Here is a 17149-nt window from a genome sequence, read left to right as displayed (position 1 = left end):
CCCCCCCCCCCCCCTACCATTTCTTACAGTCTGACAAGCAACAAATGTAAAGGACCATACAAATCGTACAGTGTGTGCCCGGCTTTAGAATCGACAGATCCAGGATTTCCATACTAGCTTCTGAAGGCTTGACAGGCTTGAGTTCTCTTCTCTGCTAGTAATCGTGTCTCCACTCAGGATTCACATATTGTTGGACTGCACTCTCCTCAGTTTCCACTAGAAGTGAACGAACACAACGACATCCTGCTTGCAATGCGGATGAACACAACATATAATTAGCAAAACTGCTAAAGCTTGAAATCTGACACTATTGTTTTTGGCAGAACATCAACAGACACACATGACTACTTCATGTATTTCCCTTTCCTAAATGAGGACTTCACAAGTATTTTGAAGGCATTAAACTTAAACCAGTTTCATTTTTCATCCCATTTCTGAAATCTACAGAAACCAATTAAGTTGTGGAATGAAAAACAGGTTTATTGTTGAAGTCGAACAATGTGATGTGACTTACAGAGATTAAGTGTATGATTAAAAACCTGTCTCACTTCTCTCATGCTGGATGTTAAGAGCAAGCAGACGCTTTTCAACCTCCTCTATTCCCTCAACACTGGTGAAGGAAATGCACCCGGTTGTAACCACCCTGCTCAAAGCAGAAGTCAATAAGCCTATACACATACACAAGAGATGCACATCATTTAGAGGAACAGCTTTCTTTACATTTCATCCATGTGTAAGTAGGAAGTGTACAGTATATACCGGCCCCAGCTGAATGGTGGGGTTTCCCATCATGATGAACAAAGTTTTTGCTCGTCACCGCCACATTGAATCTCTGAAGAAAAGAGACATGAACAAGGACAAGTTTAAGACTAAAGTGTGTTTACTGTTCAAAAGTTTGGGTTTAGCAAGTCTCTTATGTAAAAACAGGAATATTATTAAATATTTGTGCCATTTAAACGTTTCCTATTCTAAACATAATTTAGTCCTGTGATGCAAAGCTTAATTTTCAGCAGTCATTGCTCCAGTCTTAGTGTCACATGATCCTTTAGAAATCATTATAATATGCTGATTTGCTGCTTAAGAAATATTTCGTATTATTAACAATGTAGAAAACAGTTTTGCTGATTAATAATTCTGTAGAAAACAGTGATACTTTTCTCATGATTTTTTGATGTATAGAAAGTTTAAAAGAACATAATTTATATGAAACTGAAAATGTGTCTTTATTGTCAGTTTTGATCAATTTAAAGTGCTTAAACAATACCTTCTCATTCTTAAGAAACCCAATATTAAATGTTTCATCCAAATCTATGTGCTCTTTGCTGCTGCGAACAGCCGACACCAGGATCACTTTCCTCTCTTGGCCTTGAAACTCCTCCACGGAACCAACCTACATAATTCACCAAGCACACAAAGGAAGACAGCTATTATATTATTTTCACACATCCTATTTTAAGATAAAAAAGCACTACCAGTGTGTTCAGAAGGCTTAAACCCCAACTAACTTTGAGATCGTCAATGCACATGTACTTTTCGAGGTCTTCATCTGATTTGATGGCCCTTCTGATCTTCTCAACCTACAAAATCAAACCCCACAATAAGTAAAGTGGTGATACAGACCGTCAGAGATTTGCTAGAAGTGTCATGACTATTTTAACTGCTATTATGGGCTGTCAAAGAGCAGTTTCCACCTGTTTCCTGTAGGGGGCAGTGACTACGTTTACATGGACATCAGTAATCTAATTATTTACCTTATTCTAAATAAGCCAATATTATGATTATGGTGTTTACATGAGTTGTTTTTAGAATATTCCTTTCATGTTCCCGTTTTACATGTTATAGTACATAGATCGATTAATGACACACGTCATTACGTCACCACGCGACGTCATCCGACGTCCCCTCCGCAGTTTCACGTATAAACATATCTTTTTTTTTCACAATTGGTTTGATAAAAATATACTTTTAGTCAGTCAACTTTTAGGTGATCGTGGTGTCCTTTTTACTTATGAACAATTTATGCAAGAATTTTCTTTTCCAGTCCCCCCAAGAGAATATGCCATTGTGTTTGGTGCAATTCCCAATTGTATTATACCTTTAGTAAAATCTGGCCCTAAAGGTTCGTTAGACTCTCCTCTTTTTGATAACACTAACTTATTTGTTGACCAAAGTCTTCTCAATACCATGTCAAACAAAGACATTCGTTCAATTATTAATAGATCTCAGATTTCTTTACCTGCTTGTGTGAGTTTTTGGAATAACATATTTAGTGATATAGAATGGGAAGAGTTTTGGCTTCTTCGACAAAAATTCTTATCTAATAAAGTTGTTGAAGTCTCTATCAAAATTATCCATAATTGTTATCCGGTAAATTATAAACTTGCTAAATTTAGTATTTCCCCCAATTGCTCCTTTTGCCTTCAGTCTGAAGAAACAATCAATCATTTGTTTTGGGACTGTGCTTATTCTAAAGTGTTCTGGGTTGACTTTTCCAATTTTGTTAACAAATATTTATATCCAAACTGTTGTATAACCCCAAAAATTGTGTTTTTTGGTTACTCTTTGAAGTTAGACCCTTCTCACTGTAAATTTATTATTAATCTATTGCTATATCTTGCTAACTTTTACATTCATAAGTGTAAATTTTCAAAGAAAACTCCCTACCTTTTTATTTTCAGGAAAGGTTTTGATGTGTATGTAAACTCTTTAAGAAACTCTAATAATTCTATTGCATGTAAGACTCTTTCATGGTGTAAGTCTTATAAGCTAACATAGTATGCTTTGGAGTATTGTTTGTAACCCTTATTGTCTTTTGTTCTTACTTGTCTTTGTAATTGTATTTGCTGTTCTTCTATTGCATAATAAAAAAATAAAAAAATAAATTGTTTGACAATCTACTCTCATTGATTTTGAGGAGTTTTTTCGGGTACTTGTACTTTTTTGAGTATATTTTTAAAGCTGTACTTTTACTTGTACTTAAGTACAATTTAAGCAAAATAATCTACTTCGTTACTTTTAAATCATGGTTCGTTACTGAGTACGCCCACAATTTGAATTGATATTCAACCCTTTGACGGCACTTCAGTAACCAATAAAGATATCCTACCGTAAACGGACCAATAAAAGCCCTGATATCTGAACCGGGAAAAGCCGCCGCTTATCCAAGCTGCGTCTCTTTCCTGTCCGACAGTGAGTTTGTTTTTGTTTTTTGTTTTTGTTTTTTTATTACTAATGCTCAAAAATCAAGAATAGTACACATAGAACAACACAACCATTAACATAAAAATGATAAACAATAATAACAAAAAAAATAAAGTAGAAACACAAAAAAAAAGAACAGGGAAAAAAAGGAAAAGGGGGTTGTTAATACATTACAAACTGAAAGAATAAAATTGAGATTTACATGTCATTAAAGATAGGAAAAGAGTTACAGATAGATAAAGTTTGTAAGGCTTTTTTTGTTCTTAGACAACTGGATTAATGAAAGGTATTGCTCAAAATCTTTTATAGAAACAAAGAAGAGAGGTCTAGAGTTTGAATATCTGCATTTGTGGATGTGAAATTTTGCAAGAAGCAAAATCAGATTCACTACATAAAACGGTTTCCTTTTAGATTGTTCATACTCAATAAAACCCAATACTACGTCCTTCCAAAACAGAATACATTCATTATAAATGTTACTCCTAATGAAACTTAAAACATCTTGCCAAAATTTCTTTGTAAATAGACAGTTCCAAAAGAGATTAACAACAGTTTCAACAGAGTCATCACAAAAAGAGCAACTGGAGGAAATATCACTTTTGAATTTTTTCATGTAATGCTTTGCAGGATAGAATTTATGAATTATTTTGTAGGAAATCTCCTTTACTTTGTTAGTTAGTAAATAAGTATGAGGAAGCATCCACACTTTTTTCCAGCAGATGTTACCCACTGCATTATTCCAATAAGCAATCACAGCTGGCAGAGTAATAATATTCTGCTGAAATAATGAACGAACTATCCTATTATTATTTTTGCATGGAAATGCAAAACATAATCTACCAACAAAAGTATCAAGCAAATTAGGAAAAACCGGTGACAAAGGATGGGTACCTCTCAGTAAAGCAACAACCGCAGATGGGATAGACCCCATAACTATGGAAAATTCTTTTGGAGAGACAGGAAATTGAAAGTGATCTAAAAATTCTTTATATGAAAATAACAACCCTTGAGAGTTCATTAACTGACTGATCAACAGTATGTTTTTATCAAACCAACTCTGAAAAAATATGGATTTATTCTTGTATAAAACATTACAGTTATTCCAAATAAAAAATCTGTGGGGTGAAAAGTTGTGCTTGAATATTAGCGACCAAGCCAAGAAAACCTGCCTATGGAAAGCAGATAATATAGCCAGTAGTTTATCAATTTTATAGTTACATATGAGAAGAAAATCAAGTCCACCAAACTGAGAGAAAACATAATTGGGAATAAAGTGTCAGGAGCAGCGTCTTGTAGCTTCAAGTTTGGTGATGTAGCATTTGTCAAACTCCATGTCATCTTTCTTATAAAGATCATTCTGTGTCATCAGCCTCTCCAGCAAAGAGACATCTACAGGAAAAAGAGGAGATCTCAGGATTGGCCCCAGCTGCTTGGGATCTCCAGCCAAAACAAGCTGTCCAGTCTCTGCATTCAGCAGACCTACATGCACACAATGAGACAATGCAATAATACCGTCTATGGATCTCACTTCTATCATACTTTAGTACTTTTACTACAGTACAGTACATATGAGACAAACACACCTGCCACGCTGATGATGGTCTCTGACTCAATAGCATGTCCTGCCTCATCCACAAACATGAGAAAACTGATCCACAGGAAAACCACCAGTGACCTGCCTGCATGCACACAGTATTTACAGACTGCTATAAATCATGTGTTATGTGTCTGATAAAGAGAGACAGCGAGAGAGAGTTCACTGTGTTTAGATAAGATAATGCCCTTCACCTGCCAGAGGTGACCAGAGTGCTGACCAGGATCTTGTAGCACATTAGATCTTCTTTACATGGGAAAACAATCATGTCTCCCTCCAGCTTACTGATATTCTAAAAACACACACCCAACATGAACAATCAAAATAAAAACTATAAGCATACGTACATAAAGTAACACCATTAGGCATTTGTCACTTAAATCTTACTTAAAGGGATAGTTTACCCAAAAATGAAAATTACTCCATGATTTATAAAACTTGGTTCTTGTGAGACTAGCATATTCTCACCGGAGCTTACGTTATGCCTACATCCTATGTCATCCACTGGAACACCACTCTCTCGTGAATGCATGTACGACAGTTAGCAGAAGCTAGAGATTACGGTTTATAAAATGTCAAACATGGATATTTTTCTTACCAAAAAGCATCGCTTCACTTCAGAAGGCCTTTATTAACCGCTCAGAGCCATGTGGAGTACTTTTTATGATGGATTCATTAACTTTTTTTGGGCTTCAAAATTTCAACCCCCATCCACAGCTATTATAAAGCTTAGATGAGCCAGGATATTTTTTAATATAACTCCAATTGTATTTGTCTGAAAAAAAAAAAGTCATATATACCTAGGATGGCTTGAGGGTGATTTTCATTTTTGGGTGAACTATCCCTTTATTTGCATTAACCCTGAAAGCCTGACATATGAGTAAGGTAGGATGATATTTAAATGCTTAGTATATGTCAGTGGGATGCATTTCTTTCTTTCTTTTATTTACTGTTAAACAGACACTAACCTTTAGAACTTTAAGGATATCTTTTGGATCGCGTGAGCTAGCATAAAGTCTGTATATTTTCCGTGCATCAACATTTTCACACAGCTGATCAGCTGCACTGTTAAATGGAGCACAAGCTAGGATATAGGCACCAGGTATATTCTTCTCCACCTGCGAGATGTTGAGAAACAAACAGAAAGAATGACTGGATGCAACAGATATTCCACTGAATGGTGAAATCTTTCATACAGGCAAGCATAATACCATACAATGCAACAAACTGACATTTTAATGAAGATGTGGTGAGGCTGTGTTTACTCTGCTGTGTGCGATAACCGGTTTTACCTGTTTGATGGCCTCCACTATCGTGACGGTTTTACCAGTGCCAGGAGATCCAAACACCAAGTACGGTGCCGGCTTGGACGTACCGGCCACAATGTGACATACTGCACTGTACTCTTCAGGGTTCCTCTGAAGCTGCTGATCAAAGAGCCTAGAGACAGACACACGCTAGGCTCAAATACACATAATATTCATTCTGAAGTTTTAATAACATATTAATAGGGGTCTTACTGACCTCAGTGCAGGTGGAGACGCAGGGTTCAAGCTCCTTGAGCCCACAGGGAACAGCACATCTCTGAGCTCGTGCTGGACCGCCATGTGTACTGCTCTGTGTTTTGTAGTCTTAACGGGAGACGATTCACTGTGAACTCCACACGGAATTTCATCTTATCTACATATACATGGTCAAGGAACCTTAACAAGCACCAAAAACATCTTAGATCAGACATCTGTTAATGATTTTGACTGATTGTGCCACATGCATTTTTTAAAACTCATTCTTCATACCTTCGAGAGAAGCCCAGTTTAACCCGATCCAAATCCTAGGTGTATATGACTTTCTTCTTTCAGACAAATACAATTGGATATGAAAAAATGTCCAAGCTCTTCCAAGCTTTATAATGGTAGTGAATGGGGGTCGAGATTTCGAAGCCCAGAAAAGTATGTCCATCCATCATAAAAAAGTACTCCACACAGGGTTAATAAAGGCCTTCTGAAGTGAAGAAAAATATCTATATTTAAAACCATAATCTCTAGTTTACGCTTACTGTTGTACGCACATTCATGAGAGAGTGGCATTTCAGCTGATGACGTAGGACGTAGGAGTAAGCTCTATTGAGAGTTGACGAACACGGAAGAGAACAATACAGAGGAGAGAGCAAAACAAAACACAGGTCACAAATTAGAAGTACAAAATGACATTTTGTAAAGAAAAAATGTCAGAGGATATAATTTAGAGGACTTCGATATAAGCCAAGAGGCAGTGCTTGAAGTGGGCCGGTATGCACCGGTACGCAGTACCAGCACTTCTATATTTTAGCCTTTAGAGTACTTGCACTTTTTTGTGCATACTGTCACTTCTGACATGTTGCCGGTACTCAGAAGACGTAGCCCTTGTATTTGGTCACAGTTGAGAGTTGGACCTCCTCACTCTTGGTGAGAAGCAGGTGATCTCCCCTCAGGACTGATGGTCTATTCTCCGAAACACCAGGGAGCTTTAATCCAAGAAATAGGCCTACACAATCAGACCCCAAAACCTTGTATTATCCTATTCGAACTAAAGTTTCAAGATGTGCTTTTGCGATCACATCATTTTAAACCGGTAAACTCCTGCAAAGTCCAAGGATCCAGTAAACGAATTCAAACAATAAGTTCAAAACAGTGCTAATGCAGAGAAAACACGGCCGATTTCTTCAGCGATTGCGGAGAGAATAGTGACTTTCGTCCAGATGTCAGTAAGATTATTCTTTTCAGCGTGTATTTGGCTTAAAAGCAAGAGTGTTTTATAATGAACGCTGATTATGCGGTGGTCAGAGATTTAGCAATTCTGAATGGATCCATATAGTAGTAATGGCAGGCGATTTAGTGGTCTTTGGCATCTCCCTGTGGTCCTGTTTGGTATCGCAGCTTGACTTGTGCTCATTTGTATTGAAAACTTTTATTTAATTATTGATTGATTGTGGCACTATACATACATTGTGAATTATTAAAAAGTACTTTTTTATTTAATATAAATAAATAAGGTTAGGGACAGGTTTGGTGGTTTGGGTAGGTTTAAGGGTTGGTTAAGTGGTCAGAAGTGTACAGGGGTCAGTTTGATTATTATAAGAGAACACAGTTCAATCTGTTTATATTATATTGTTTTGATAAATTAACAAGTATTTTCTTTTAAAAAATTATTTGTTTTACCCTGTTTATTTATAATTGAAGGAAAAGCTATCATGTTTAATGATATACTGAAGAGTAGTATACTAATGTGAGTGTTGAGGCAACAAAACAACTTTTTTGCACCAAAAGTACAATCTGTTATGTCTTTAGCAAGCATTTAGCTAAACTTAACCAACCACCCTTTACACAAACCTTGTTACATAAGTCCAATGCCCATAAAGATACTAAATGATTAGTAATCGTCTATAAACATTCATAAATGATGAATAGTTTCAACTTTAGATTGAATACTGCAAAAATATGAACAAATGATTAATAAATGATTAGTAAAGATGTGTAATTCAGGTCTTTCGGGACATTTTTTGCCATTCAGATGACTGTTCATAAAGGTATTACTGATTAGTAAACATTTATAAACATTTGCAAATGATGAATAGTTTCCACTTTAGATTGGGTACTGCAAAAACGTGAACAAAAAAATAACAGATAATTTGTTAAGATGTGTAAATAGAGATCTACACAACATACAAAGACCAACAAATGAAGATCATATGAACTGAAAGTTTACTGACATTTGTAAGCATTTCAATGTGAATTAAATAATCATATGTCAATCATTAGGTAATGTTTAGTAAGTTCATTAGTAAACATCAACAAGAGCATTATCTCATATTTTTAGCTTTGTGAATATATATTAACTAATGATCTGTTAAGCATTACATAATGTTAGTTAAGGATTTATAATTGAAAGTTATTATAAAGTGTTACCATATATTCTGTTAGTTTGGCAAACTGGTATGCTTCGGTGGGCCGCGAAGAAATATAGAGCTGATGACGGAGAATTGACAAAGCAGCCATTTAGCTTTAGACAGTGTTCAAGGTTATTACATGCGGAGTATAAACAGCATAACAGTGAAAGCTAAAACCATGTTTCCTTAAGATATCTCCGAAGGGTAATATGTGAATCATGAAAAGCAGCGGTCCTCGTACTGAGCCTTGTGGTACTCCATACTGTACTTGTGATCAATACGATACCTCTTCATTCACTGCTACAAATTGATGACGGTCAGATAAGTAAGATTTGAATCATGCCAATGCAATACCACTAATGCCAACATAATTTGTGTAGTCTGCTCAAAAGAATTTTGTGGTCTATAGTGTCAAACACAGCGCTAACATCCAGTAGCAGTAATAGAGAAATACAACCTTGATCGGATGATAAGAGCAGGTAATTTGTAACTCTGATAAGAGCAGTCTCAGTACTATGATATGGTCTAAATCCTGACTGGAAATTCTCACAGATACCATTTCTCTCTAAGAAGGAACATACTGTAGCTGAGAGGACACTGCCTTTTCTAATATTTTTAACAGAAAAGGGAGATTTGAGATCGGTCTGTAATTTACTAATTCTCTAGGATCAAGTTGTGTTTTATAATGGGAGGATTAATAACAGCAAGTTTGATGGATTTTGGGACATATCCTAATGACAGTGACAAATTAATATTCAGAAGAGGAACTATGACTACTGGAAGGACCTCTTTTAGTAGCTTAGATGGAATAGGTTCTAACATACATGTCCATTGTGTGGAAAATAACATCTCCTAAATATCTCCTTATCCACGCACGAAATAAACTCATATGGATTTCGAATAACATGAAAGTGAGCAAACAATGATCAAATTTGTATTTTTGCGTAAAATAACCATTTCAATGGCAAATGTATATATATATATATACAGTATATATTTTTTTCTTCTAAATATTAATGTATTGATAATGCAAAAGTAGTGCCTCAATCAAGTGATGTAATATGGTGATATCTGTTATTTTAGTCCTCACCTATTAATCCTTACTTTTATCCTACTGACCTGAAGTGTCTTGCCTTAACGTTCCCTTATTTCACAGAAAAATATCTCTTTCTTCAGGTCTTCAGAATAAGGTCAGGTCTACTCACATCAGGAAGTCCAGAGTGAAAACTAACAGTGGTGGATGCTGGGAAAAGCCAGTGCAGTCTGGGAGCCTCTGTATCAGCATGGACTCTGCTTTTCCCTGTTCATCAGTAAAGATGGAGGCAGCCGCAATCATACTCTCTGCAGAGAATTCTGATTAATGCTCCATTTGTGTTTGTTTGCCACGAGCAGCCAGTGGGGAGGGATGAGTGTCTTTTACGGAAGGAGCAAATGCAAATGGAGGTTTATTCTTGAAGATGCACTGCCCAGCAGAGAGTTGTGTTTTAGCTATGGGGATGATTTGATGATATTTTCCATGTGCATTAAAAACATTTAATGAGATTATAATTCACAATGAAAGAGTTAAATAGTCATACATAATTGTATTTTAGTTTAGGGTTGCTTGCATTAAAGATTCTGTATTAAATTGAAACGTCTATTAAAGGATAACAGGGTTAAAATATTTCTATTTAAATACTTAAGTGTTATAGTTGTACTTTCACAACATAGTGACAGTTTCATATTTTAAACATTTACTGTATGTTGCAAAAAATGCCTTTAGACTTTCATTGTAAGTGCGTTACTGTACATGTGTACAAGCTTAAAGAGGAAATGTAATTCTGCTGTAATTTGACAGCATGTGTGCCTTTTTAATAGAGGTGAAGATATATTTAACCTGGAATATTCCTTTAAAAGAGTAGACCCTCAGTCAACCTAGCACAGCAGTGAAATCAGTGGAATATTTAAGATCTGTAAACAGAGAAGCATTGCATTAAATTACATGACAACATCAGTTTGCATGTTAAAGTCAACAAGAAACCTTGTTCACAACCCTGAGTAGTTTCACAATCTGATGAAACAGGATATATTTTTAGGTAGTAGGTAGGCGTGGTTGACTCTTAACTTTGATAAAGAATATCTCTTTGGATTTGAGACTTTGCAACTGTACCACTCACGTTTAAGACCATTAGTCTCTTGTCATAGTCTTTGAGTAAGGTGACTTGATCTTTGTTGTATCTCTTGATATCCACATGCATCTGACACTCCTCCAGATACAGCAGTAAATCAAAACGTTCTGCATAATTATGGAAGCCTAGCGGACTCTGCAGTAATGACCTAAAAACCATCAAACACATCAAAGGAAACATTCATTATTTCTCTTATCATTCAGAGCTGAACATTCATAACTCTAAATCGCATATAACAGTCGTAACATGCAGAGATGCAGAAGTATGAAACATGTACACAAAGGGGGATGCAAAAATCATATTTATTTTTTGAAACATCCTGTAGCGATTCAATGCTTTCAAAATATATAAACATTAAATTACTACAAGCACGAATTAATGGAGACCTTGAACAGTTTTCGTGCCTCGCATCTCTCCTTCACGCGCTCCACTATTTACCGCCTGTGACTGTCACAAGATGTGTGATCTCTCCTTAGTACTCGTGGTCAGTAATGCTAAAGTTAAGTAGTTTTACTTTTCTGTAGTTTTTCAATGGCTCTCGGTCATAACGACGACATACCTGAGCAGTCGAAGGCTGCGCATTTATTGCATGGACGGAGCAAAAATGTAAGTTATTAAAGCATACGCACAGTTCCATTGAATGATAAATGTGTCTTAACAATGTAATTGAACCGAATGCATGTCACGTCACTTCACTTTAACAACCTTGAAATAAGAGCGCGAGGTTTATCTGATAATCAGATGCATGAAAGTAGCGTTCCTTGCTATAGCAAACAGACTTCTGGCGTTTTCTTTCAGAATCATCATTCGCCGATGGAGAGGAAATGTTAAATAATATAGCATTTTATTTTATGACAATGAGATAAAGAATTTTTCGCACTGAAAGAGAAGTGATTTCACGCTCATAGAATTTAAGATGTGCCAGGCTATATCTGCAGCTAATCTGAATAAAAAGCAGAATGAACTGATGAATCGTTGAGACAATAAACACAATAAATAAATAAAATTGATGAATGATGCCGTACTAATTGACATATCATTTATTACAGTGCAGAAACTATAAAGTATATTTTCTACCTTATTCTGTGCAGAAATTTGAAATAATTGTTTTTAGTATAAAACACTCAAAATTGCCATTAGGAAAAAATTATAGATTGCAAATTATTGATTATTGTCAAGAAGTGTATTTGATTTCTTATAGCAAATTCAACGTAAGAGATAAGAAAATAATTCCTTTTAAATAAATAAATAAATAATACATACATACATACAATTATTATATTTGACATTTCTGTACTTCTGAAATGATGGCTTCATGATGTCCCCTGGTGTGACAAAATGTTAGCCTATACATAATACTTTTAAAGCTCTTTTTTAAAATCTTGGCTTACATACATTTCTACATATGCCATGTCATGCCATTGCATCATTAAACTAGCATCTAACAATGCACAAAAGTGTTTTTTTTTTTCCTCTAACCTATGGTTCTGTAACCATAAAGGCTGCTGTGTAATTTGCCCTCTGACTAAGCATTTAAAGAATTTAGGGCAAGCATTCAAATAATCTTGTGAATGCACTTAAAGAATGCGGAATCGAATCATTTATCGAATCGAATTTAATTGTGAATAGAATCGAATTGAATCGTTCTGAATTTGAAAAAAAAAAATCGTTCTTGAATCGAATCGAAAACCTATGAATCGTGAATCGAATCGATTCGCTGTCTACCCAAAGATTCACAGCCCTAGAAAATACCAATACATGAAACAGTAACAGGTAACAGGTAAACTTAACAAGTAGCCAAGAATAATGGTAACATGAAACAGTTTTTTCTTTTTTTGTGGCTGTAGTAATATATTTGTAAAAGTCTGTTTGTCCTGGCCAAAAGTATCAGATGACCCACATTTTAGCCTTCAAAATGTCCTGCTGATAGGAGTATTCACGTGACTCTTAAACAGTGTTGGGCAGTAACTAGTAAATAGTAACTTAGTTACTGTAATAATATAACTTTTTGAATGAATGAATGAATGAATGAATGACTTTATTGTCATTGTACAGGTACAACGAAATTGAATGCAATCCTTTGGGTGCATAGGGATTATTGAATTAATCAATAATCTAATAAATAGTACACAGATGACAGGATCTATTACACAACATTACATACAAAAGACGTCTCACATTCAGTTCAACAGTACACAAAATGTTCAGTTAAGTTATTGCAGTATTCAAAACCAGATAGTTTAAGCATGTGAACTGTTTGATCTCACATTCAACAGAGCTGCACGACTCATTCAATGTTGCACATAATGATCAGTTAAGTTATTGCAGTATTTAAAACAGATATGGCTTGGCATGTAAACTATTAATCTTACAATCAACAGAGATGGACACTTCATGTCTTCAACACACATGATGGTTAATTTAATTTTTTTGCAGTATTTAAAAAAGAAATAGCTTTAGCATAAAAACTATTCCTTAATCTGTTTGTTCGGGTTTTTAGAACCCTGTACCGTCTGCCCGAAGGTAGCAATTCAAAAAGAGAATGTCCTGGGTGAGATGGATCCTTGAGAATTTTTTGAGCTTTCAAGAGGCAGCGGGAACTGTGTAACTCTTCCATAGAGGGGAGGGGACAACCGATTACCTTCTGGGCTGTGGTGATGATCCTCTGGAGAGCCTTCCTTTCAGCAGCAGTGCAGCTAGAAAACCACACACAAATGCAGTATGTCAGAATGCTTTCCACAGAGCAACGGTAAAAGGACACCAACAGGTTTTGTGTGAGCTGGTAATTCCTGAGTATTCTCAGGAAATGTAGTCTCTGCTGTGCCTTCTTGATGACAGTAATGGTGTTGACACTCCAGGTCAGATTGTCCTCTATGTGAATGCCCAGAAACCGGAAGTCCGAGACCCTCTCCACACAGTCGCCACTGATGAAAAGAGGCTGAATGTCTGTTTTCTTCCTTTTGAAGTCTATTATCAGCTCCTTGGTCTTGGTGGTGGTGGTAGTACTTTTTGCAGTAACTAGTAGTGTAACTAATTAGGCTACTAATACGATTTCAGTAATAATATTACAGTTACCATCCATAAAACAGCTTAGTTACTTAGTTACTTTTGATGCCTCAACCCCCTGATTTAAAATCCAACAATCAGATAATTCTTAGATTTATTTTCATAATTTTCACGACTCACACATGCATGTGATGTCCCCAGTGCAGCAGGCAAGCTTGGAATATGGAAAAGCTTACATTCAGCAGATATAAATATTGTATTATATGGATTTTGTCAGGAAAAAAAGATAATCTGAGCGCTGTTGTGCAAGTTGTGGCTTTACTTTACTCTGGCATTACATCCCACCCACATCCCTCTGATCAGCATGTGGTACATTATATTACTATAATTACAAATCTTTTTGGAAAATTAATAAGATTAATGAGATTAATACAATGAGATTAATACAACACTTCTACTTGAATGTCACTATCAATCACTAATTTTATGTGGAAGACACACAGTTACAACTTCTGTGGGGCGTGAAGAAAAGTAATTTAACTAGTAGTGTAACTAATTACTGTTGCCAGAAAGTAATAAGTAAAGGAACAATATTACTTTTGAAATGAGCAACTAGTAATGAGTAATATATTACATTCTTTGAGTAACTAGCCCAACACTGCTATTAAATATATCCGAAATAATTACATCAAATGTGCATAAATCATCTGGCTAACTGGTAGCCAGTAGTAAATATAATAAGATTTCTTACACTGGTGTTAAAGTAAACATGCATTCCTGATCTGGAAAGACGGGCTTTGTTCCCATTTCTCAATGCAAAGATGACTCTAGAGAGGTTTGGATCTTTGACACCACCGTCCGTGAATACAAGTGTGCAATAGATGACGCACTTATTCATTTAACTGAATTCAAATTAATACAGACGTTCACTGATGTGCATGGTTATCGTTTTACCCATCTCGAAACTCTTCATTGTAGATGTCTCCGAGTGTGTTTCTGTCAGTAATGGATCTCCTGTTGGTTTCCTCTAGCATCTCAATGAAGTCCAGTCCAATTGTGCGCACAGCGGCTATAGAGAGATAATTATTCCTGTTTCTTCTGTTCATACCGTTTGATACTTGAAGCTCTTAGGTCAGTTACTAGAAACAAAATGAACGGTTTACGATCACACTCTCTCATATGAACCAGGCGCAATTGTTTCTACGGAAGAGTTATAAAGCAGACAAAACGAAACTTAAGCGATGTAGGGTTAAACCTGCAGGATCCTTTCACGATATACCCATCCCTGCCATACGTGTAAGGAAAAATGTGTTATGAAGTGTATAATGTGCTAGTATTCCTAAAACAAAAGGTTCACAATTATTAGAATAAACGCAACTGTAGCGTCCAGATCAGAGAGCAGCACTGCAGATGCAGAGTCTGAAATAGGCAGCTCATCATAACCAAGTCTGCATAACAAAATTATGATTCTAGACCAAGTGAGGATTAGCTTAGGTGTCACATGTTGCCTTTATGAAGGTTTTCTTTTCATCTAAACTTTGTAAGTGGCAACATAATGCAGTTTATTTTTTTAGCATTATTAAAAGTGAGCAGATCATATCAATGAAACACATGCAGTCTAGTTCAATGACTATCATTTATCCTCGGAAGATGATAGATTTTTTTCCTTATATAAGTAATGATAACTTAATGTGGCGACACATTCCATTAATTAAACTACAAAAACTAAAATATGCAGGACAAAATCCTGATATTATTTTTTCATGTTTTACTTTTGGATGACAACAAGATTGTATACAAAGCGCAAAAAAAAACTAAATTCCTTAGCAAAGAAATAATGCAAAATAGTTTCATGGTCAATAAATATACATTATGCTTTTTCTTTTCAAATTACGTGTCATGGCATGTATTAAATTTTGAAGTCTGCTGACTGTGAGAAACCGGTAATGAGTTTGTTGACAGGCTTGATAGAAGTATTAACATGTCTCCAAATTTTGCATTCATTTGTGATTCAACATCCTCCATTTTACAATAATGTATTTACTTCAGTCAAAAGTCCTTGAAATGAAGTACACAATTGTTTAATGATGTGTTTGACAATGCATTGATGTAAACCTCCAACTCCATTTGCAATTTTCAGACAATCCAGTGGGACCACAAACAAAACCTTTACCATCAATTAAGCATTATTAAAATATAATTTCTGTTCTTTGGTAATTTTTATAAAACAAGGCACTTATTTTAGGGCAGTAATCAGTGATTTACCAACCATGTGTTCCATTTATGCACTTTCTTTAAAACTAATAAAACTTTTCAATCAATATAGGCAACATTGCATACAAAGCCCTGAGATTAAAGGACAAGTTGGTAAATTTTCAATCAGATTTATATTGTTACACTTTCAGTATTATACGTAAATGAACAATGTGTATTCTTTCCCCATGTAACCTGCACCCAGATCTCCCGGTTTATTTATTAGCATATTTGTATTCCTGCATATGGACAGTTGAATCGTCAGATGCCTTGGACAGCAATGAGCCCAGTGTATTATGGGCGTTGAAGTATTTTCTAACTTTTTGGTAAAAGGGACCGCCACAGCTCCTTTCATTTAATGGTCATGTCTCCACTCAGGATTCAGATATTGCTGGACCACACTCTCCTCTGTTTCCACTAGGATGAGAAAGAACATGACAGTTAGAACTTGGTTCAAGATTTATTTTAAATCCCAAAGAAGAAGAAAAAGCACAGAAGTCCTTAATATTGTCCTATAAACAAAACAGGTGTACAGTTGTGTAGGTCCAAATACACCACCGTTTAAGAGTTTAGGGTCGGTTAGATTTTGAGAAAAGTCTCTTGTGCTCACCAAGGCTGCATTTATTTGATCAAAATATAGTAAAAACATTAATATTGTAAAATAATATTACCATTTAAAATAATGTTTTTTTTTGTTCAAAAATTTAATTATTCTTGTGATTGCAAAGCTGAATCACTCCAGTCTTCAGTGTCACATGACCCTTCAGAAATCGTTCTAATATGCTGATTTGGTGCACAAGAAACATTTTTTATTATTATTAATGTTGAAAAAAGTTGTGCTGAATTAATGATGAATCTTTGATTAATACAAAGTTCAAAAGAACAGTATTTATTTGAAACAGAAAATTTCTGTAACATTATAAATGTCTCTACTGTCTCTTTTGATCAATTTAATTATATTTTTATATATTTTATTAATTAATTAATTAGTTTATATATATA

General features: G+C 35.2%; 2 protein-coding genes and 1 pseudogene across 2 annotated transcripts in view; all 3 read right to left on the bottom strand.

Moving 5' to 3' along the window:
• Positions 1–659: 659 nt before the first annotated feature.
• On the bottom strand, positions 660–7170 carry LOC107669593 (putative helicase mov-10-B.2; annotated as a pseudogene).
• Positions 7171–7199: 29 nt separating this feature from the next.
• LOC107669658 (putative helicase mov-10-B.2) lies at positions 7200–14735 on the bottom strand. The gene is made up of 3 exons (XM_016461985.1): positions 14646–14735; positions 10877–11036; positions 7200–7275 (listed from the first exon to the last, which is right to left on the bottom strand). Exons 1-3 carry the CDS (start codon positions 14699–14701, stop codon positions 7231–7233), a joined length of 261 nt encoding a protein of 86 aa, XP_016317471.1. The 5' UTR covers positions 14702–14735; the 3' UTR covers positions 7200–7230.
• Positions 14736–15800: 1065 nt separating this feature from the next.
• LOC107669657 (putative helicase mov-10-B.1) overlaps positions 15801–17149 on the bottom strand; it is a 17126-nt gene continuing 15777 nt past the window's right edge. The window contains exon 22 of the mRNA XM_016461984.1: positions 15801–16564. Coding sequence (XP_016317470.1) covers positions 16503–16564 — 62 coding nt within the window. The 3' untranslated portion in view covers positions 15801–16502. The remainder of the gene's footprint in view (positions 16565–17149) is intronic.

The sequence above is a fragment of the Sinocyclocheilus anshuiensis genome, unplaced genomic scaffold (genome assembly GCF_001515605.1).
Source record: "Sinocyclocheilus anshuiensis isolate Anshui unplaced genomic scaffold, SAMN03320099.WGS_v1.1 scaffold80, whole genome shotgun sequence".
Lineage (NCBI taxonomy): Eukaryota > Metazoa > Chordata > Actinopteri > Cypriniformes > Cyprinidae > Sinocyclocheilus > Sinocyclocheilus anshuiensis.
Note: the sequence above shows the minus strand (reverse complement) of the source record. Positions and strands in the feature narration are given on the sequence as shown.